At 41.3% G+C, this 20,751-nt stretch overlaps 2 protein-coding genes across 2 annotated transcripts in view; both read right to left on the bottom strand.

The window, feature by feature from the left end:
* Positions 1 to 4,696: 4,696 nt before the first annotated feature.
* trpv6 (transient receptor potential cation channel, subfamily V, member 6) lies at positions 4,697 to 12,742 on the bottom strand. The gene is made up of 17 exons (XM_049583609.1): positions 12,690 to 12,742; positions 12,356 to 12,503; positions 12,167 to 12,264; positions 11,951 to 12,073; positions 11,289 to 11,429; positions 10,087 to 10,185; positions 9,775 to 9,950; positions 9,502 to 9,648; positions 9,330 to 9,409; positions 9,101 to 9,236; positions 8,213 to 8,299; positions 8,047 to 8,123; positions 7,718 to 7,883; positions 7,485 to 7,551; positions 7,083 to 7,351; positions 6,876 to 6,982; positions 4,697 to 5,184 (listed from the first exon to the last, which is right to left on the bottom strand). The coding sequence occupies exons 2-17, from the start codon at positions 12,484 to 12,486 to the stop codon at positions 4,920 to 4,922; spliced, it is 2,169 nt and encodes a 722-aa protein (XP_049439566.1). The 5' UTR covers positions 12,487 to 12,503; positions 12,690 to 12,742; the 3' UTR covers positions 4,697 to 4,919.
* Positions 12,743 to 17,097: 4,355 nt separating this feature from the next.
* The window catches only part of ephb6 (eph receptor B6), a 60,098-nt gene continuing 56,444 nt past the window's right edge, over positions 17,098 to 20,751 (bottom strand). Inside the window, exon 19 of the mRNA XM_049583580.1 lies at positions 17,098 to 18,151. Within this exon, the coding sequence (XP_049439537.1) occupies positions 18,046 to 18,151 (106 nt within the window). The 3' untranslated portion in view covers positions 17,098 to 18,045. The remainder of the gene's footprint in view (positions 18,152 to 20,751) is intronic.

The following is a 20,751-nucleotide window of genomic DNA, read 5'->3' as shown; positions in this document are numbered from 1 at the left end:
GCCTCCATTTTAATCCAGTGGATATAGAGATATTAATGCACGTGTAGCAGACGGTGCACGTTTATCTTTAAAAGAAGAGCCTGAGTCAGAGTGAGGAAAGTGTAAATAAGTTAACCATAAAGTTAATAAAAAAGTTTTATTCAGTGTTGTCCGTTTAGTCATCATTTATCAGACTTACATTTCCTTAAGGAAGATAAAGTGGCTGTGTATCAGGCTGTAGATACATTACATTATATTAATAATATAGGCCTATTTGTTGAGATTTAATCTGATGGGGAAAAACACAGGAGGCAGAAGATTTAAAACATATAGTCTAGGCTATAGATCAAAGACATAAAGACATGACTGTAAACTCACAGTCTGACCCAGTAATAATATGTTTGGTGATTTGCACCTGAAAAGACGTTGAGGTTAAAATACAGTAGATTTGAAAATGTTGGACATCTATTTGTATCTTGACTCAACAGCATTCAGTGATTTTATTTCAGCTACAAATGTAGTAAATTTAAAGACAGTGAAATGCTGTACCATTGCTCACTCAGAAATATTAACACATAATCCCCAATATTAGTCTATAGGAATTATGTTCCATCAGTGCGACCAATGACATCAGTGATAGAGATCATTAGTCATTGATACTACGTGTCTAAAGCTTCATACCGATTTTTAAAATTTAAATAATTAGACCTACACATTATGTGCAATAAACATTTGGGAGCTGCTCTAACAGACTGACAGTCTGATCCTTGTGCACAGTGTTATAAAAAATAATAAATATAAAAAGGACAGAGGTTTGATTCTGAGCTGAGGGTGAATTCTCGCTGTGTAATATTTGAATGTAAAGACAAAAACTGATGTCCAAAGAAATGATTGATGTGCATAAATTCAGTAACTTAAGACAGTCCTGAGTAACAAACTAATATCCAGCAGGATTTAGACTGTGACAGACGGTAAATCTCTGCTAATTAACGCGCTTCGATACAAACTTTGACACGGACTGAATGAATGAGGAAATGAAACAGCGTGTAAGAGGGAGGAGACAGAGAAAAACCTCAGGGTTTATTAAAGAAAAACTGTCAGCGAGCAGGTTAGGTTCACAGACTCAGCTGCCATGGTGATTGACTCAGAGTTTGATTTACCTCTCTTTCTGGAACTGAAAACCCAGAGTTTCCCTCATTTCAGGGTTAACATACTCAGAGTTTTCACTTTATGGAATAACCCTCTGGGCACCTGATGTCATAAACCAGAGAGGACCTACATGCAGAATCACAGGGCAGAGTCAGGAGTAAGACAAAAACCAAGGCTTTACTGAAGATTTCAGGCAGGCAAAGTACAGACTGCTCCAAGAGTTAAAACCAAAAATCAAGATTATCAGGCAGAGGTACAGAGGCATCAGACAAAGGTTGAAACCAGGTAAGCAGGCACAGGTCAGAATCCACAAAGGCAACACAAACAACACATGGGATATGAAGTAGAAGCACAAACTATGATTGGCAAACTGACTGGTACATGTTCTGAAAACTAAACGAGCAGACGAGCTACAGGTGTGTGGGCCAGCTGGGCAGGTCACTGCTAGGCTGATGAGTAGGGGGCTGTGTGCAGGAGAAGCAGCAGGAGGGTGGGGTTAAGAGGAGCAGGAAGCTCCAGCAGAGTCCATGGGTGTTTCTCAAAGTCAAAGAGGCAAGACAAGAGTCCTCCCTACCATTCAGTGAGCACACATTGGAACAGGCTAATGAGTGTCCCCAGGTGTGTCATTAACCCTCAGCAGACTGAGGTTTCAGTTACTGTGATCATTTTGGCACTCTCTAATGTTGTTGTACAATTTTAAACACATGTATCAGTATTGTCAGAATCACGTGACTTTTAGGGAGAATATATTTCTGGATCATATTTAAGAGAAAGTGCAGTAATGAAGTAAAGACAACAGCTACAAAAGTTCACCTCAAAACAAATGAGTGATGCTTTGACCTGCAGGATATTCTAATGTGTTTACTGTGGTCCTGCGGGATTGCCCCGAAAATACACCAATTGAAACCGACAGAGTGAAAGCAGTTATCATGTCATTATCATGTGAATAGTGGGAGGAGGAGGGGAGGGAGACACTAAACGCTCTGTCTCTGCTGTGATTGATTAATTTAAAAACTTTTATGTGTTATCTAAATAACGTTATTTCAAAAAAGTCTCATTATGTGTGCAGACATTAATCCAAATAATTGACATGTTTATCTAAATCCTGCAGAGCTCTGCTGGCGCAGGTTTCATTGAAGAGGCCCCGCCCTCAGCAAATCATGTGCAAAGCATTGTGGGGATTTTAAAGCAACATCCTTCCAATTTCTCTAAAAGAAGGACTTAGTCCTTTGTGAAACTCCTTGACATTGGAACAGTCCTTCGGCGAAGGTCTATGCCGTAGCGTCCTTCGAATTTGGCCATTTGAGGGTCCTTCCTTGACTTTGAGAAACATCCCATGACACCTTAGCTCTGATCCCTCTGCCTCCTAAGATGAACCTGGTGGACTCAGTGCCCCCAACTTAATGGCTTGGCAAACATACGAGGAAGGCACTCTCTTTGGCAGGAAGGATGGATTCAGTGGTAGCGTAACCCCTGAACCATCCAATGCATGCTCATGTGGCCCACTGATAGGGTAGAGTTCACCCACTGGCCTTGTTGATGATACAAACACTAATGCCTTCTTAGGAGACAACCACCTAAATTCTGTGTGTCATAACAGTACAAACAGGGGCAACCACAAAGACCTTAACACTAGTTTCATTACCCATAATGGTGCAACTGATGGTCTACGCCTTTGTGCGTCCTTCAAATGCTGACTAATCAGATAGTGTAACCCTTCTTGTCTGGTTGTCCACCCTTACCTGCCCTGCTGAAATGACAGCTCCATATACTTTCAAGGTTGATGCACTATTTGCCATCATTCAACAGCAACTGCAGGTTAATGAACTACTGTATCTCACCATGTGTCCTGCACCACTTGGGAAAAACCTTTCACTGAGTGACCTAGCCGAGGGAGCCTTCTAACTCACAGGAAGTCACAGGAAGCCAGGAGTGGATCCTGGCCTCCAGCGGTCATGAAGGTGATGCAAAGTCGAATGCTATACGTGTTCCTCCAGCCGAGAGAGAGGGTCTGGCGTCATGGCTCAGTCAGCATGTTTTTAGTGACAGTTCTGCTTTCACAGTTGCCAGAATTGTTTGGGGTTTTTTTAAAACAGGCTTCCAAGGAGGTTAGATCACAGTCTCTCTGATTTTAGAGAACTGAGAATGTTTTATTTAATTTAAACCAAGAATCAGCTGAGTTCAGTCTGCATATTGTTCCCTCTTTCCTTTCCTCTACCCCAAAGTCATTTGTGATTACACGCAGACACATACATATACACACACTGACACACCATGAAAATGCACAATCACACGTTCCTTTTCTACCACACAAAGCCAACTGAAGATACAGAAAAGAAGGAAATCTCAAGGTCAGCTTCATTATTTACTCGTGTAGTTTAGACCACATTTGCAGAGTGCAGTGTTTTTCTTGGAGAATTTTCTGCACTGATCCGTCTTTCCTTCCAGATCTCAGCTGTCGGCAGTGCGCTGACGGGTGGCTGACTCTTAGCTGGTCGTGTTTTTACCTGTCCACCTACAGGCTGAGCTGGTACGAGGGCCAGAGGAGGAGCTCTGGCTCTGGTGTTCAGGTGGATCTGATGTAACTTGACCATGACATGACATAATTTGCTCAATATTGTAAATGTCAATCACTCTTACAGAGTCCTCTGACTCAGAAAGAGAAAATGTACTGGATCGGGCTGAGACAAAGAGGAGCTGCAGGTGATGAATGATTGATGACCCGACTAATCATCTCACCTGTGGCACATTTTATCCGTGTATTCTCTGGTTGTTCTTCTCTTTTTTGTGCTCATGTCCCTTCTTTTCTTTTTTATATTAATTTCTATTTTACATGTAATTAGGACATTGATGTTTAGATCTGTGTAAATCAGATTCCAGACAGTTTTGTATGTGAAACATAGATGTGTAACAATAAGTAGATACTGGATGCCAAGATGGCGCCTTTTCATTCTAATAAAGCGTCTCACCTGGCGCATACACCAAGAAAAATTCATAAATGTAAAAGTGATATTTGACATTTTTGCAGTCCAAGGCGTCCTGTCAACTTTCACAATGGTGGTCAATGGGGAAAATGCTTTCTGGGACACAGGAGATTTTTTATTTTCTGTAATACCGCATGTGGCCACAGGGAAAAATTGGAAGCAAGGCAAAGTGTTCCTGGGGGCCTCGAAAGTTTCCAAAAGGGAGGCAGACTGGGGTGGTGGGTTGGTCAAACAAACACAGGACTTTACCCCAAGTATGAGTTATTTTAAGGTACATCATCACTATCTGTTTTTTCCTAAACCTAACCTACATAACATATTACAAGTATGTAATGTTATTCGTGGGGTGCTAATTCATAAGATATCATACGAACAGTTGTATGAGGAAACGTCACCGACATCCTGTGATTACAGTGCAATAGTCAAACACCATCAAGAGTATGTCACTCAAATATACTGTATGATTCAATGTACTGCTGTCCAACTTTTTCCACAAATGAGAGCCAGTAAGTTTGTTTCAACAAAGTTTTATTCTCATATAAAAACATTCATGCAACTATATAATAAGCTGATGTCTATGTTTCTCTATATCTTAGCTTTGCATATATTACTGCTACATATGTTGTATATTGTTATAAAAATAACACACTCTTTTCTATAGCATAATACTGCAGGAACAATTGCACCGTTGAATATAAAGGCAGACTGAGTCAGCTGAGTCCTCGTCTTGCAAGTCTGTTCATCAACACCTCACTTCATATGTCCAGGGGAAGGAGAATGCACTTCAGGCTCAGGCAGAGTCTCTTCCTAAACGTATTTAATGTCCTGGTCATCCTCGAACTCGTCCTGCTCCATCTCCAAACCCAAAGCGCTGTGGCGAATCATCTGCCAGCCTGTCAGAGACTTCCTGTTGTTAAAGCCTCCTCTGTTTTTAGGTCTGAGCTTGGGGGTGCCTGACATAGAACCCTTCATTGTATCAGTTTTCTCTAGTCCCTCTTTTTCCTCGTCTTTGGAGAACGCCTTGACGTAACGCCGCATCTTTTGCAACATTGGGTCGTTTCTGTCTTCAACCCTGCAATGAGAGAGAGAGTGAAAAAGCAGTCACACACTTGCACTAACTTAACTTTCATCATGATGTTTAAAGGGGCGCTCCAGTAATTTGAACTTTCCTTAAGTTGGAGGATATCCTGACTTTAGGTCCCTCATATGGATCAAACTCATAAGACACCCACATTTCCCATAATGCAGCTTAATGGCGTCTTTGGTTTGACATATCCTGCCCCAAAAATACACACATCCAAACCTTGAGTTGTAATGTAAGCCTTACATTTTAATGCTTTAATGACATCAGACAGCTGAGATAACCTCTGATGACATTATCAGGTATTTTCTCAGGCTCCTCCAGAGCCACAGAAGACATTGCACAACTGTTTTCTCAGGCTGAGTATTACTTCCCATGAGAAGTAAATAAATCAAAACTGGTGAAGTGCCTTATTAATCTGCCTTTTGATAGCCGACATGATAAAGCATGCCTAAAGCTGTTGTAGTCTGTATGTAGGTGGAGCAGGTGTGATAATAATAGATGTGAGAGAGTGAGAGTTGTGCTTCTTACTCACAGCACAACATGACTTGTGGCTGCATACTAGACTACTGCGCTTAGGTTGTGGTCAGCAGATAAACTTCTCTCTGTATGATTATTCTGAGCAAAAATAGTACGTCTAAAAAAAGTCTTTACTGTTGATGTCACTCCACATAAAATATCCAGATACCATCACTCAGCTATTTACAGTTTTGGGGGTGCTTTAAAGGCCCCGAAAACTTTTATTTCTTAATTTTTTTCGTCTCTTATGACGACTGATGGTGTCTCACATGGACAGACTACTTTCTATCAAAGATAGAAAAAAAGAAAAACAGTTTCTGTACAGTGTTTTTCACCACACTCTTTTTGATGGTTTCAAATTGGGCGTGACTCATATTAGAAAAAGATCAGGTCATGTATTTCTATGCCTTCATCAGACCACTGTCAAATCTGATGGCACTATATCCACAGTAGCTGATTTTTTTTGAGTGTTACGCACTCAAAAAAGAAACACTTTGCCAATTTTCAACCAGATTTGGATCCAGCCAAAATCCGCCAGATGACACAAAAATGACTGGCGGATTTTTGGCACAGGAGAGCTCCTGGTGCTGCTGGCACAGAGGGCGCCTTAACACTGTTCATCTGCACAGACACAGCCCGCTATGTTGGTGACACAGACATGGTTCAAAACCAGTGAAGTATCCCTTTAATAAACAATATCTAAATATGTTTTTTAACCCCAAACTTTAAAGGAGCAGTGTGTAGGATTTTGTAGCAACTAGCAGTGAGGATTACAGATTACAACCAGCTGTAACTTCTCCCATGTGCCAAGCCTGAACTTCTGGTTAGGATTTCCTCAGTGTTCATTGTACAGCATTATCCGCAGAGGTCTCCTCCTCTCCAAAACAAACGGAGCAGGTGATTTAAACCAGTAAAAACACTGAATAAAGCAGTTTCACGTTACAAATCAGCATTTTTCTGATGCTGTATGGCTCTAAGATCGAAACATTCAGGTGATTATACACTGAAGAAAACATACTTATTGTATTATATTACATTTCTGCCAATATATTCACCTAAATCCTACACACTGGACCTTTAAGTTTGATTATTGCACATTTAGTAAAAACTGAAATGCCCTTAAAACTTCAGTTTCTGCCTCTGTTATTGCAGTACAGTCTTACCTGAGATACCAGCGCTCCCTCAGACCATAGTTGAGCCCACACACACCGAGCCGAGGCCACAGGCAGCGGGGCAGCCTCCTCTCCAGCATCAAAGTTGTGGCTACCACCTGTACAACATCATTACAGCTTGTTATCATGATACAGTAATACATCATGATTGTGTCTTTAGATGCGTCCTTTCTGAATCCCTATGTGCATGTGTGTTACCTGAGTTCTCCAGAGCTCGTCTCTCTCCTGGGCCACCCTCCAGTGTGTATCACTCATCATGGCTATCAGTAGATTTAGCAGAAGGATATACGAGACAACAGAAAAGGTGCAGTGCAGCACGTGGACGATTGGTGGGGTGTAGAAGGTGTGATCCACAGGCAGATCGATGAGGCCCACGCTGAGCTCAAACTGGGAGAAGAGGGTGATGGGGAAGGAGCGATACGCAGGGATGGACTCAGGATCCTGGGTCATGTACACCATCCACAGGGCTGAGAGGAAGAATTTAAAAAGAATGTGAGGGAGTGGGAAAATCACAGTCATGTTATGTTAAACACACTCTTATCTTACAAGCTTTGTGAGGGTTAAATACTTGTTTCCAAATGTCGCCCAGAATATACTCACAGGTGGAAAAACCAATGAGCACAATGAAACTCAGCCACATAAACTTTGTCAGGTCTCCAAATATAATCTAGGGGGAAATGAGACACACGGTCGGTCAGTCTGCAAACACAAATAGGTGAACCTCAAAAACCAAAACAACAACTGAATACATCTGCTTCAAAAACATTTCGGCGCAGGTGTTTGTGTGTGTGTCGAGCAAACTACTGACTCATGAGCTCCTATAGCGGTCCTACCTTCTGTATCATGATGACATAAGGGCCAAGCATTTCAAAACCTCGGGCGAAGAACATGACGTTGCACCAGCCGAGAACTAAACACACTGCCATCACCACAGCCTCTCCCTGCACCTCGCAGGCTCTGAACACACACAGCAGCACCACCAGGCACGCGTAGCTGATGCTGGTCAAAACAACAACACAGAGGTTAAAGGGGACCTGTTAGGCTTTCCCTTATTTTATGTCATATACGTAATGTGACAATATTCACGTTAAAGGTTTCAAATAGTGAAATAGAGTGTGAACAGCGTGCTTTATTATACTGCAGAAGTGTTTTTTATACTCACAGAATAACATGAAAGGGGCCTCCCAGTGCTGTCTGGCCAAAATAGCGCTTTGCTCCCACTCTCAGTATGTCAGGGATCTGTTGGGGAGGAGAACACAGGAGGATGTGGCAGTGCAATATACATATATATAGTCTGTAAGAAGATGATGCATATTTCATAAACTCACCTCCAGCAACAAGATGACTAAAGCTCCCAGGATGCTGATGATCTCGCCTGCCAGCCGCAGGTTGTCCTCATGTGTCACATAACTCTCCTGAGAGAGGGAATATAGACATGTTAATATTCAAAGCACATTATTATTAGACTGTGTATCTCATGCAGGTGAACAGTTGTATATCACCTTTAACATTAGGACTGCATATTTATTCTGTTTGGTACCCTGCATATATAGACGTTCCCTGTTACCAAAATACTTTTGGGTAAAATGCCTCTTGGTGTCCAGTGATCAAAGAAATATTGAGATATTTTACTTAAATAAAAATACCACACTATTAAAATATGAATGAAAAATGTCTACTTAATTAAGAGTTTAAAGGCAGGTCCTATTATAATTAAAATGTATGAAAATAAATATGTACTAAATGTAAAATATATTTGTTTTACTGATCATATATGACAAACATCCATATTGTAACTGTATAGTTACTATAATTATATAATAATATGTTTAATTTATAGGGTATTTTTTTAAAATCCATGTTACAAAGTGCTTCACAAAGGGAGTAAAATATATTTATATGTTTTTTTTAATATATATTCTACAAACTATATGAATATTATATCATATAGTGTCGTATATTGTAACTGTTTATGTAGAAAATTATATATTATAGATATATGTACACATTTTAAATCTGAATTTGTAAAGTAACTTGAGAGGTGAAATAAATGAGATGGAGTAAAGAATACAAAATAGCATAAAACGGAAGTACTCAAGTCAAGTAAAGTACCCAAGTAAATGTACATAGGTATTTTCCAACAGTATTATAACATATTTTGGTTTGATGTGGTCACACTCAAGTATCATATGTATGTATTTGTAACTCAAACACACTTGGAGTGTTTTCTGGACCCGGATGGTTTTGTCCATGTCTGACTCTGTGTAGTTCTCTGGAGCGTCCTTTAGGGGGCGATATGCACAACACAGTGTGAAGGTCCCAATGTACAGGAGATACAGCAGCAGCAGCAGCCTGACACAAGGAAAGAAGACACAAGGAAACACTGTTGCACAAAACTGGATGTGAATATACTTCAGATATTTGATTTTAGATATTAAATTTTACCTGAAGTAATGTTTTCCATACAGGTTCCACTTCAGACTGACCAGCTGCCTCACAGGGGTCACCTCCAGTATGCTTCTTGCCTGGAGACAAAACATCAAATCGTGCATTTTGATTTCTTTCTCACAACAGCTTCACTATCTCTGACCCAGATCCTGTGTATCTTATATTGTACCTCTCTCTGGTGACTGCCCACGATGAGCTCCAGCACCGACATGTCGTCGGCCCATGAATCGATCTCCGTCAGGTCATACAGGTTAGAAGTCAGAGGCCCCAGGCTCCACTGGACTACACGCCTTTTATTAACCAGGTGCTGAAACGCCTGAGAGAAACAGAGAGATAGAGAGGAGCACTGCAGTGAGGATGGGATTAGTGAAATAATCTGCTCCACCTTTCATGTTGGTGTTTCACCCTGTAAGCACTCCAACCCCCTCAAGGCTTTACTCACCACAATGTTTCCCTCTTTGGCAGCCAGTTTAAAAGGTGTAAGGCCTCGGTAGTTGGGCACCATGTCGAGTGACACTGACTGGTCCAGCTCTGCATCGCGTGCCATAATCAGGTCAATGGCCTGGCACGCAATCGTCTTGTTGGGCTGCAGAACCAAAATGTGAAGCACTGTGTTACCTAGACAGAAAACAAGGACATACACAAAGACCGTGCAGACAACACAACAAGAGACAACAGGAGGCTGTTAATAATTAAAATATCACACAGAAGTTAAATAATGCTGCACTCTCCTACAGGAGGATGTGTTTCATACCACGGTAATCCTGGACCCTGGTGCTTGCCCCGGCGTCGATAACCATGGAGATAATGTCCTCATTCCCAGTGCACGCAGCAAAAGACAGGATGTGCTCACCTGTTGACCAAATGTACTTGTTGAAAAACACCATATGTTTTATGTTTAGGATTTAGGGGGATATACTGGCAGAAATGGAATACCATATCGTGAGTTTAATTTCTTTAGTGTATAATCACCTGAAAACAAGAATCATGTTTTCGTTATCGTAGAATGAACCATTTATATCTACATAGGGAACGAGCCTTTGACTACGGAGATCGCCATGTTGCGCTGCCATGTTTCTATAGTAGCCCAGAATGGACAAATCAAACACTGGCTCCAGATAGGGCTATTCACGTTTTCATGTCAGCCACCATAGTTAGCAGCCCCTCCACAACGAGAGCGTCAGATAAACACTGATTTTTGTACATGACACTGCTTTATACAGTGTTTTTAACGGTTTAAATCACTGGGCCCATTTGTTTTGGAGAAGAAGAAACCTCTGCAGATAATTCAGCTCCTGGTAAAAATCTCCTGGACGTCTGGATCTTAAGTTATCAGATAAAAAAGGTGAGCACGTGTCTGCAACGTGCCAAACAGCATAGGAGAAACATCGTTTTGTAACATGAAACTGCTTTTTTCAGTGTTTTTACTGGTTTTAATCACCTGGTCTTTTTGTCTTGGAGAGGAAGAGACCTCTGCGGATAATTCGGCTCTCGGTAAAAACCTCCCTAAACAATGAACACTGAATTTATTCTAACCAGGAAAAGTTTCTGCTGGTTGCAGTGTCCAATCCTCACCACTAGATGCCACTAAATCCCCCTAAATTTTACAAACTGGACCTTTAAAGACATAAAGATGTCTATTATAGAGTAACGTACATAGATGGACTTGCAGTTGTATAGTGTACATGTCACATACACCCGCTCACACACACATTTATATACTGGTGGATGAGGCTACTATACAAGGCACCACTCACACTCCCACACATGCAGTTTGGGGTTCAGTATCTCGCCCAAGGGCACTTTGACATGCAGACCAGAGGAGCTGGAGTTCGAGCCACATATCTTCCGATTAGTGGATGACCTGTTTAACTCCAGAGCCACATCCACCCCACATAAAGGAAACAGTGGTGAGTACTGTAGCTAATATATGTCACTATAAGCTTGCTGACTTACCATAGTATATGAGTCCTCCTATCCTCTTCCTAAAGTACAGGCCGGTCACTCGAGGCGTAGCCACGTCGCCCCCACGACTGATCAGATGATGAACCAGATTGATGTTCTGATTCACTACAGCAATGTGGAGAGGAGTAACACCTGGGACAGAGTAGGGAGAATAGTGTGCATGAGTCCACTGGGTAAAAGTTGAGTAATAGCCACTTTGTGTGAAGGTTTGTTGTTGAAATTTTTACAAGGCGATTTGTTGCTTATGATGCCGTTAAAGGCACATATTTGCAGTTTATTGTCCTGCCATAAATTGTCATATCTGACACCTTTAGAATTGTAATAAATGCATTTTTATAAAGCCTAGCTTAAACTTTACATAGTCCATCATAAATCTTGAATGCAACTATTCACATCAAATGTTTCTTCATTTTGAAATGGCTCTTGTTATTGTGTGAAAAGACAATGAGCAATGTGTGTATATTTGAACACAAGGAACTGAATGGGTTAAACTTCCCTCAGTCTTCTTCTTTCTCTTCAACCCTTAAATCTCGTACTGTCTGTTTAGTTCTAACTAATTCTCTTAGTTGCTGACGGAGACACTGATAACTTCACCGTGTATGTTTGTGCTTGTTTCTGTGTGTGTGTGTGTGTGTGTGTGTGTGTGTGTGCACCTTGGAAGAGCTCAGAGGTCATGGGCTCGTTGATGAGTTCAGGAGCTCCGTCCATCAGAGCCACGGCAGCGTCCAGGTTGTCAGCCATCACAGCGACATGAAGCGCCGTCTCACCGAGAGCTCCTGAGTGAGAGGATCACAGTTTCACACATTACCACTGACACTGCACCGCCCTGAAACTACAAAGTTTACAGTTCACAACAAAGGGAGCCTTACCTCTCTCAAAGATATTAGTGGAGGCACAACTCAGCAGTTTCTTGATGCAGCCAACACTGTTCTTTTTGGCCGCGTAGAAGAGAGGGATGTCATTTATGCTGAGAGGAGAAAGACAAAGATTCACTTGAACAGGTAGAGCTTTATATCTGCGTATGGTTAATTGAGACAGTATCTGTGTGAGAAGCTTACTATTTGGTGTGGAGCAGAAACGTCTCATCCAACATCTCGTTCCATCCTTTCTTGTTTTGAAGGCGAAACCTCAGCTGGCTCCACCAATGGTTGAGCTCGCTCGGAGCAGATCTGGCCAAAGACGGAGACATTGACACTTGATGTCCAGCTGGAAGAGACAAATGAAAGATGAGGCGAGGACACACAGAGAGAAACAGTGAGTTAAAGAACAGACACAAATCAGACAGGCATCATTTAGGCCTTTGGAATGTTTTGGTATCAATCTCATTTAGTTTTACTGTTTTTAAAATGAAATACAAATGAACAAAGCAGAAAAAAAGTGTCTCAACCTCACCCTTAAACAATAAGAGTGCCGCTCCCCAACTTCTTGAGATCCTCAGTCATAACACTCTGTCACAGTTGCAGACAACACCTGTGAAATGTCCCTGAGGAGAAGTGAAATCCCTGCGCCATCACCATTATATATGACCCCAGCCATGAGGGAGGAGACATGTGGAAGGGTTTGAGAATGAATGGGTGGAGAGGGAGGATGAGTGAGCAGCGCAGAGAGAGTGAGGTGGTAATGAGCAGGTACACTTTCACTGCAGGTCACAAGTCCCACAGGGAAAGTTGGGCTTTAAGGTTCAACTCACCGTTCGGCCGGGAACTCCTTTATCATGCTGATCTGAAAGTATTGGCTCTATTCTGTCACCTTAAAAGTGAAGTGACAATGGCCCAGTCCATAATCCCAGTATATCTACTACCAGGCCTGTCTGCATTCCACCAACTACCACCAAAACCTGCACGGCCACTATGAAAATTCTGCAGCATCATGACAGTCAACACATTGCAGTCATTGTTTCTAGTGAACCGTTGAAGGAAACCTGTTTGGAAATTGCAAGCTTGTATTTCTGAGATTTAAACCTGATATCAAGGCACAAGTGTCCTAGTTGCATATTTCTAGCTGTTCTTAGTTGGCAGAATTCTCCAAGGTGAAATAGGGATTATTTGGAGAGGTAAATATGGATATGAGGTATGATTTTCCAGCATGTTGTATCTTGTACAAATGCACACACTGAACTAGTTTCATTCACAATGATTTAACATGTTGAGCACCATTGATGTGTCAACAGGAGGGATCACAAACACGGTAATTGCCACATTACAAAGACCATAATGAGCATTTGGAGGCTGGAAACATCATGTCACTTTTCCTCCGACAACAAAGCTCATGTCACACTGAATTCTGTTTTGTAGAATCATCTTTACTCCAGGAGAGTTGATTTAGCAAAACCAAAAAGCAACCGACTCCACCAGAAGCACAGATTTAAATCCCACACTTGAATTATTTGTAAACTGCTGAATCAGTCGACTTTTACAACACCTCTGGTCGTCTCGGGTGTATTGTCACAGGTGTTTTGCTGCACCATTTTTAGGAGGTGACTAACAGGCTGGTCAGCCGCAGGATGAACAGGGTTTTGGAGGACTCTATAGGAGGCCCTGATGATGGTTGCCGATGTGGCTGTCATTTAGTCTTGTGGAGATAATAGCTGTTTACCAGGCGGAGAGCACCATGTTTAAGTAGTGTCATAAAGACTGGTGGTTTCCACTCTGTTAGCGTCTTTATAAAGAAACAATAACACCATAAAAACATGATTTTGTGGTTTGTGTGTTTCTGGACAAATGAACGAGCTCTTTCACAACACTTTGTTAACTTGTGTCGGGACACCGCAGCAAACAATTATTACAGACACCTTTATGACAGTTTGTCAGATGCTCTTATTCAGAGTGACTTAACACAATAGGGCTCAATCATCATTATTAAAACAAAAGTAATTACTATTGTTTCAGGAGGTACAACATGGAGTCATCATTTATTTTACTTTAGCTCTTTTTTTTTTAAAAAAAAATACAAACTTCAACTTATCCTCTAAACGTTAATACTCTTAATGTTTCTCAATTTTTCCTTTTGCAGGTGATTCTAGGAAACATCTTAAAATGTCTTTCCTTCTGACCGCACAATGATGTCAAATGGAATATTATATCTTATTAAATATTATAATTCAGTATTAGATATTCTCAGTAGTGAGACATATTCAGATCCTTTACTTAAAGGGACAGTTCACCCCAAAATCAATAATACATATTTTTCCTCTTATCTGTAGTGCTGTTTATCAGTCTAGATTGTTTTAGTGTGAGTTGCAGAGTGTTGGAGATATCAGCCATAGAGATGTCTGCCTTCTCTCCAGTATAATGGAACTAGATGGCACTCAGCTTGTGGTGTTCAAAGCGCCAAAAAAGTACATTTGAAAAACTCAACAACAATGTCTCTTTCTAGAAATCATGACCCCAGTATTCAAGATAATCCACAGACCTTGCTGTGAGCAATTTCATGTCGGAACTATTTTATTTCTACCGAACTACATCTGCCAACTGTAATACTGCTCAGGAGGAAGTGTGCATCTATTCATGGATGAATGGCTTGTGCTTGTGACAGTATGAGATGTAAATATTTATGGCGTCCTCCTCAGCTGAGCTGTGACATTACCTAGCTCCTATCAAACACAGGCCCAGAGGCCCCCCCAGAAAATCACCTGCAAAATGTCACTCACATTAACCTGTATAAACCAGGAAATTACTCAAAAAGACTACAAAGACATGAGAGAAAACTACAAAAAGGGGCAAAACAACCAAAAGAGACACTCAATTACTACAAAGAGACACAAAAGTACAAAAGGATGCATAACGACCACAAAGAGATGCAAATCAACAACAACAAAAGAGGCAATACCACCACTAAGTGTGTGTATCTTGCTCTCATGTGGAGGAGGTGGTGGGGCTTTTGCCTATCTGTGCCCCATCTGTGAGCGAGCAGTAGATGCACGTTTCCTTCTGTGCTGTGATACGGTTGGCAGGTGTAGTTCGGTAGAAATAAAATAGTTCCTACATGAAACTGCTCACAACAAGGTCTGTGGATTATCTTGAGTAACCGGGTCATGATTTCTGGACAGAGACATTGCTGTTGAGTTTTCAAATGTAATTTTCGCTGCCTTGAGCACCACAAGCCGAGTGTCATATAGTTTTATTATATTAGAGAGAAGGCAGACATTTCAGCTGATATCTCAAAAATACGTTTTTTTTTTTTTATTCCAGGATGAACTGTCCTTTCAAGTCTTTAATTGAGTTAAAAAAATTAAATAAAAGTGCCAGTATAACAGAAATATTTCAGCTTGTTCTCTATGCAACAGTAGGCTACTTCAGTAGTAGAATACTGGGCCTGTTAGTAGGTACTTAGTTACGTTTAACTCGTGGGAATTTGAAGTGTTTTACAATGTCATGATCTGGACTATAATATAAATTACGGTTGTGAGGGTTTGAACACTGTTCAGCCACTCGACATGCATTTATGGAAATGACCCTGCAGTTTGACATTGGGACAAAAACCAGTTACTACACTGCAGTCTGATCCAGTAAAATTCAGCGCAGTGCCAGCAGGATCAGTCTGGCAGAACAATGTGTAAGCGGTCTTGTTATCAGTCCAGATCTGCTGTGATATCAGCAGCAGCGGGACATGTGGGAAACCAGTGTCTGCTCTTGGCCAGCTGCTGATCCCAGCAGATCCCGAACACAGATTTTACTCAAACCTGCTGATCTGTGGAACGTGAAGCACACCACGTTCGCTCTTTAACACAGTGAAGGTGATATGAGTCCATCAAGGTGAATATATCATAATTTTTTGTAGCTGCGGTGAAGCTCAAACTGGTGTAGAAGTTCATGTATTTCTCATACACAGTCTTTCCCCATATAGAGAATAAAGCTGCATGCAGGGCAGGGGTAGCTGAGATGACCTTGCATGACTTGATTGTTTGGAACATATTAAACGTTACAGTATGTTGGTGAGCCACTGTGTGTTAATTTATTGTGTGTTTAAGCACCAACCCATCAGGCCAGGAAAGATACAGTATTTTAAAGCAATGCTAATTTGCAAATGGATTTGGTTGGTGAAGTTTGGTAAAAAAGAAAATAGTTCCCACATGAAACTTTTTTTTTGCTCTTTAAGCACAAGCTGCCATTTAGTTTTATTATACTGGAGAGAAGGAAGGCAGACATCTCTACGGCTGATAGCTCCAACACTCGGCAACTCACACCAAAATGATCTGGACTAATAGAAAGCACTACAGCTAAGGGGAAAGTTCTTTATTTTGGGATGAACTGTCCCTTTAATATGTCACATCAGGAGAATATTGAGCTTGGAAACATAGATAGCACACAAAAGAAGAAGCAAACAGCCATATATTAAATAAAATCAGATCATTTATTTTACAAATTTGCACAATTATGGAATAGTGGTGAACACTCGTACAAGTAAACACAGCTAATAATGTGTGTAGCCTGACACACTTGTCTCAAACACACTCGCACACACACACAGCGTCATGTACAGCATATACCTGATGCACACATTAACACAGCCTCATTTACAGCACACACACACGTTTTACACACACACACACACACACACACACACACACACACACACACACGGGTACATACTTACAAAGCATTTCGCCTCCTTCCTTCAAGTGTAAATCCGATTTTGTCCGTTTTTCCCATTTCACACATTCACAACGCTTCAATGACTCAGTGTCTTTACTCTAGCAATCAAAAAAAAAGAGGTGAAGGGTGAAATGTACACATAAAGGTGGGTGCTGTTCGGTTCTGTCTTCATCGCAGATTGACGTTTGTGTTTGCAGCTGAGGTGACTTTTGAAGTATCACAGTACATGAGCTCCGTTGTTGCTGAGAGACACTACAGTGAGAGTGAGATGTACGAACTGGGTGGCTCTCAAACCCTGGGTATGTCTTTTAAAGAGGGGGGAACATGGCTTACAGTTGGTTTTTTTGTTTCTTTTTAACATTCATGGCAGTGATTTACAGTATATCTAACCTCAGGGTTTGCAGTACTGTTTTTGGACGGGTGGTTTATAGCATTATGTTGTAACTACTGAACAAACTATACATTTTTCTGGAAGCTAATGGTAATACCTCATAAGGCAAACCATAGGCTGCTAGGTAGTAAACTGTTTTTTGCTTTTAGCATTTGGCGTTTTAAGTAGAGAGGAAGTGATACAACTTTACAAACAACTCAAAAAATATTAGAAAAAAGGCTTTGATTGTCTTCACGCAATTCTTTGTGTGGAGAGATCTCCATAAGTATGTTAACAAAAACATTTTATATTTTTTTTATACTCAATGAGGGTGGGGAAATTGAAAAGTTTCATGGTAGTATAAGAGAAGGTGAGAGGTAGGACTGCAGATGGGTGAGGAGAGAAGAGGACAGACAACAATAAAGTGAAATGTAGTGAAAAACATAGAGCAATCTTTAAAGTCCTCCTCTTCCTCCTCCTCGGCAACTCCCTAACCTCACTTTGACCCGGACTGCAGCTCCCATGGTGCATCTCTCCTGTGTCATTTGTTGTGAGTGACTGGCAGGAAGTCCGATTCTCTCTCTCACCCCTTCTGGTTGTAGTGTCGGTCGAAGTGTAGCAGAATACAGAGAGTGGCACTCGATGCTTTTTTCCTCAAACAAAAGCTGATTCTCTTTTTTGTTTTGGTTTAAATGTGCTCCGTCGAAATGAATGAAACCAGACACAACAAGCAGAGTGTGAAAACCACAGAGATCCATGGCACAGGTTGTTGTGTGGGTGGATTTCACACCTCCACCTGCCCCTGCGACAGATAGGCTCTGAGCTGCTGGGCTGCGCTGACGATCTTCCTCTGGTGTCCCAGCAGGTTCACCCCGAGGTTCTGGACATCACTGAAGGAGAGAGCAGATACACCGCAGAGTTTAGTTCAACACCTCAGCTGTTGTTTGCCCTACCTGATATTCTAAAGGACAGGTGGGTTTGCATGTGGTCGTCTGCAGCCTGCAGCAACTCGGACATTTTATTGATGCTCAAAGCTTCTCTTCTTTTGTTTTTGTTTCATAGGTAAGATACACATTTATTGATCCGCACTGGAGAAATTCAACTGTTGCAGCAATAAAAGGACAGAAATAAATACAGATAGGTCCGGAAGGAAACATAAATAAATAATAAGAGATACATAAACCAAAATAAACTATACAAGAGCATGTGGCGACGAACAGACAGTGTGTGTGATTAATATATATGGAAACAGAGCACACCAGTCTAATATATGGCATTGATGACATTGGTGCGGACGTTTCCAGTTGCCTCTCCATCATCTCTGTTAAATTTGGGTTATATTTAGGGTAAATTAATGCTTTTATGTCTACGTTGAATGTGTTGGTGGTGCTTTTTGTGGTTAGCTTTGGACGGTAGTGGCGTGTGACAGTCCCACCACCCTCACTCATCGGGATGCGAGCTCGCCAGGTTGAAGTTTTCAAATGCAAACATCAGTAAACATTGAGGATAAAAAGGAGCAGATGGGCACCAGCTTAGATCGCGTGGAGCTAGCATCCTGGTATTGACTGACCAGGAGTTGGATAATAAATTGGACAACTCTTCTTGCCCGCATCAGTTTTCACTGGGACATCAGGAACTAGCAGACTTAGGCAAGAGAAGCGGACAAGGTGTGTGCTTTATGGTGAATAAGGACTGGTGTGACAGTGGGAATGTGAGGTGCTGTCCTATTCCTGCTCGCCCTGCGAGACAACTGCAGCTCGTCCAGAACGCTGCTGCCAGAGTCCTCATCAACACTAAGAGAGTGGAGCACATTACACCAGTGCTTAAGACACTGCACTGGCTTCCTGTGTGTCAAAGGATAGACTTTAAAATCTTGTTACTTGTCTATAAAGCACTAAATGGTCTCGGGCCTAAATACATCTCTGATATACTTGTACGTTATGAAGCATCCAGACCCCTCAGATCATCTGGAACAGGTTTACTCAGTGTTCCCAGGATCAAAACCAAACAAGGTGAAGCAGCCTTTAGTTTCTATGCTCCCCGCCTGTGGAACAAACTTCCAGGGTATCTGAGGTCGGCTGAAACTGTCAACTCATTTAAATCAGGGCTTAAAACATTACTATTTACTGCAGCTTACCAGTGAACTAGATATGTAACTTATTGTTAGGATAATCTGTAGCTATTGTTTTTATATTTGTCTGCTGTTGCCTTTGCTTTATGTTTGCTTTTTAAATGCATTTTCTGCACTATTTTTAACTATTTTTGTCTTGCTTTTAGCTCTTGTTTTTAATGATCTATTGTTTTTAATGTATTTCTCTTGTAAAGCACATTGAATTGCCTTGTGTATGAATGGTGTTATATAAATAAAATTGCCTTGCCTTGCCTTGTGCCACAGGGGGAATAAAGACTCTGGATCACTGATGTGCACTGCTCATTTGTGGCTGCAGAGTGATGCTGCTTATATTCGGGAAAAGTGACCATGTGGCTACTTTGGTTCTGTGTGCCACTACACACTGAGGGAGGCGCAAGCTGATATGTGTTGGTGTATTTTTAATGTTTCTAGCCCATTGAAGTAAAGGCCTTCCTCTCTGTTTTTTCATGCCATCTTGTTGAGGCCAAGACATGTACCCAGACTACGATGCATGCTCACAGTGATGTGAAAGATGGAGCCAATCACAGACAGGAGCACGGTCCAAGGCATGACCGTCGATGTCATCGATGACGTCAATGAATTCACTGAGTCTGTGGTGGAGTTAATTTGTAAAACAGCAGAGGAAACTGTACCCAGCATTACGGTTAAATCATCCCACAACCAGAAACCATCCAGGATGACATAAACACATGCACTGCAGCCAGTCTGGAAACATGGACAGTTATAAAGCAGCAGCCTAAAACGTAAGAAGAGGCAAAAATAACTAAACAGCAATGCACAAGTTGAAGAAGCTGATAGTATCGCATTTAATTACACAGAGTTACACCCTGTTGTGATTCTATGTGACAAAGAATTAATTGATTAGGTAGTGCTACTTATTAGTCAGGTGTACACTGGTTACATTTTTTATTCAAATTTAATTTATTTTCCTGCTTTTCAGCTTTGGAAATAGTGAGTCACTGCTTATTTATAAAAATAACCAGCTGTTAATCAAAATATCACTGTGGCCAACCAAAGCTAAAGATCCTTGAGCAGAGACAGATTACAATCTCCCCCCACATATGAACACATGAACGTGAAAGAAATCAAGTACCTTGGCCGCCAGATAACAACTTAACCATCACCCGGTCATTTGTGTTCCCTGAGGAAGGCCAAAAGATGTGGCCGGATGCTTTGTGAACACCGAATAAGCGGACCTTGTGCTGAGAATTTTGTTATGTTGCTGTATTCAAGGTTGAATACAAACATTTTAGGTCAGCTTTTACCCAGGGTGTAAAAGTATAGAAATTGTTCAACATAAATTCTCCCTGGCCCTGGAAACAGATGGAGTTTGCTCAG

This window comes from Epinephelus fuscoguttatus, linkage group LG8, assembly GCF_011397635.1.
Source record: "Epinephelus fuscoguttatus linkage group LG8, E.fuscoguttatus.final_Chr_v1".
Taxonomy (NCBI): Eukaryota; Metazoa; Chordata; class Actinopteri; order Perciformes; family Serranidae; genus Epinephelus; species Epinephelus fuscoguttatus.
Note: the sequence above shows the minus strand (reverse complement) of the source record. Positions and strands in the feature narration are given on the sequence as shown.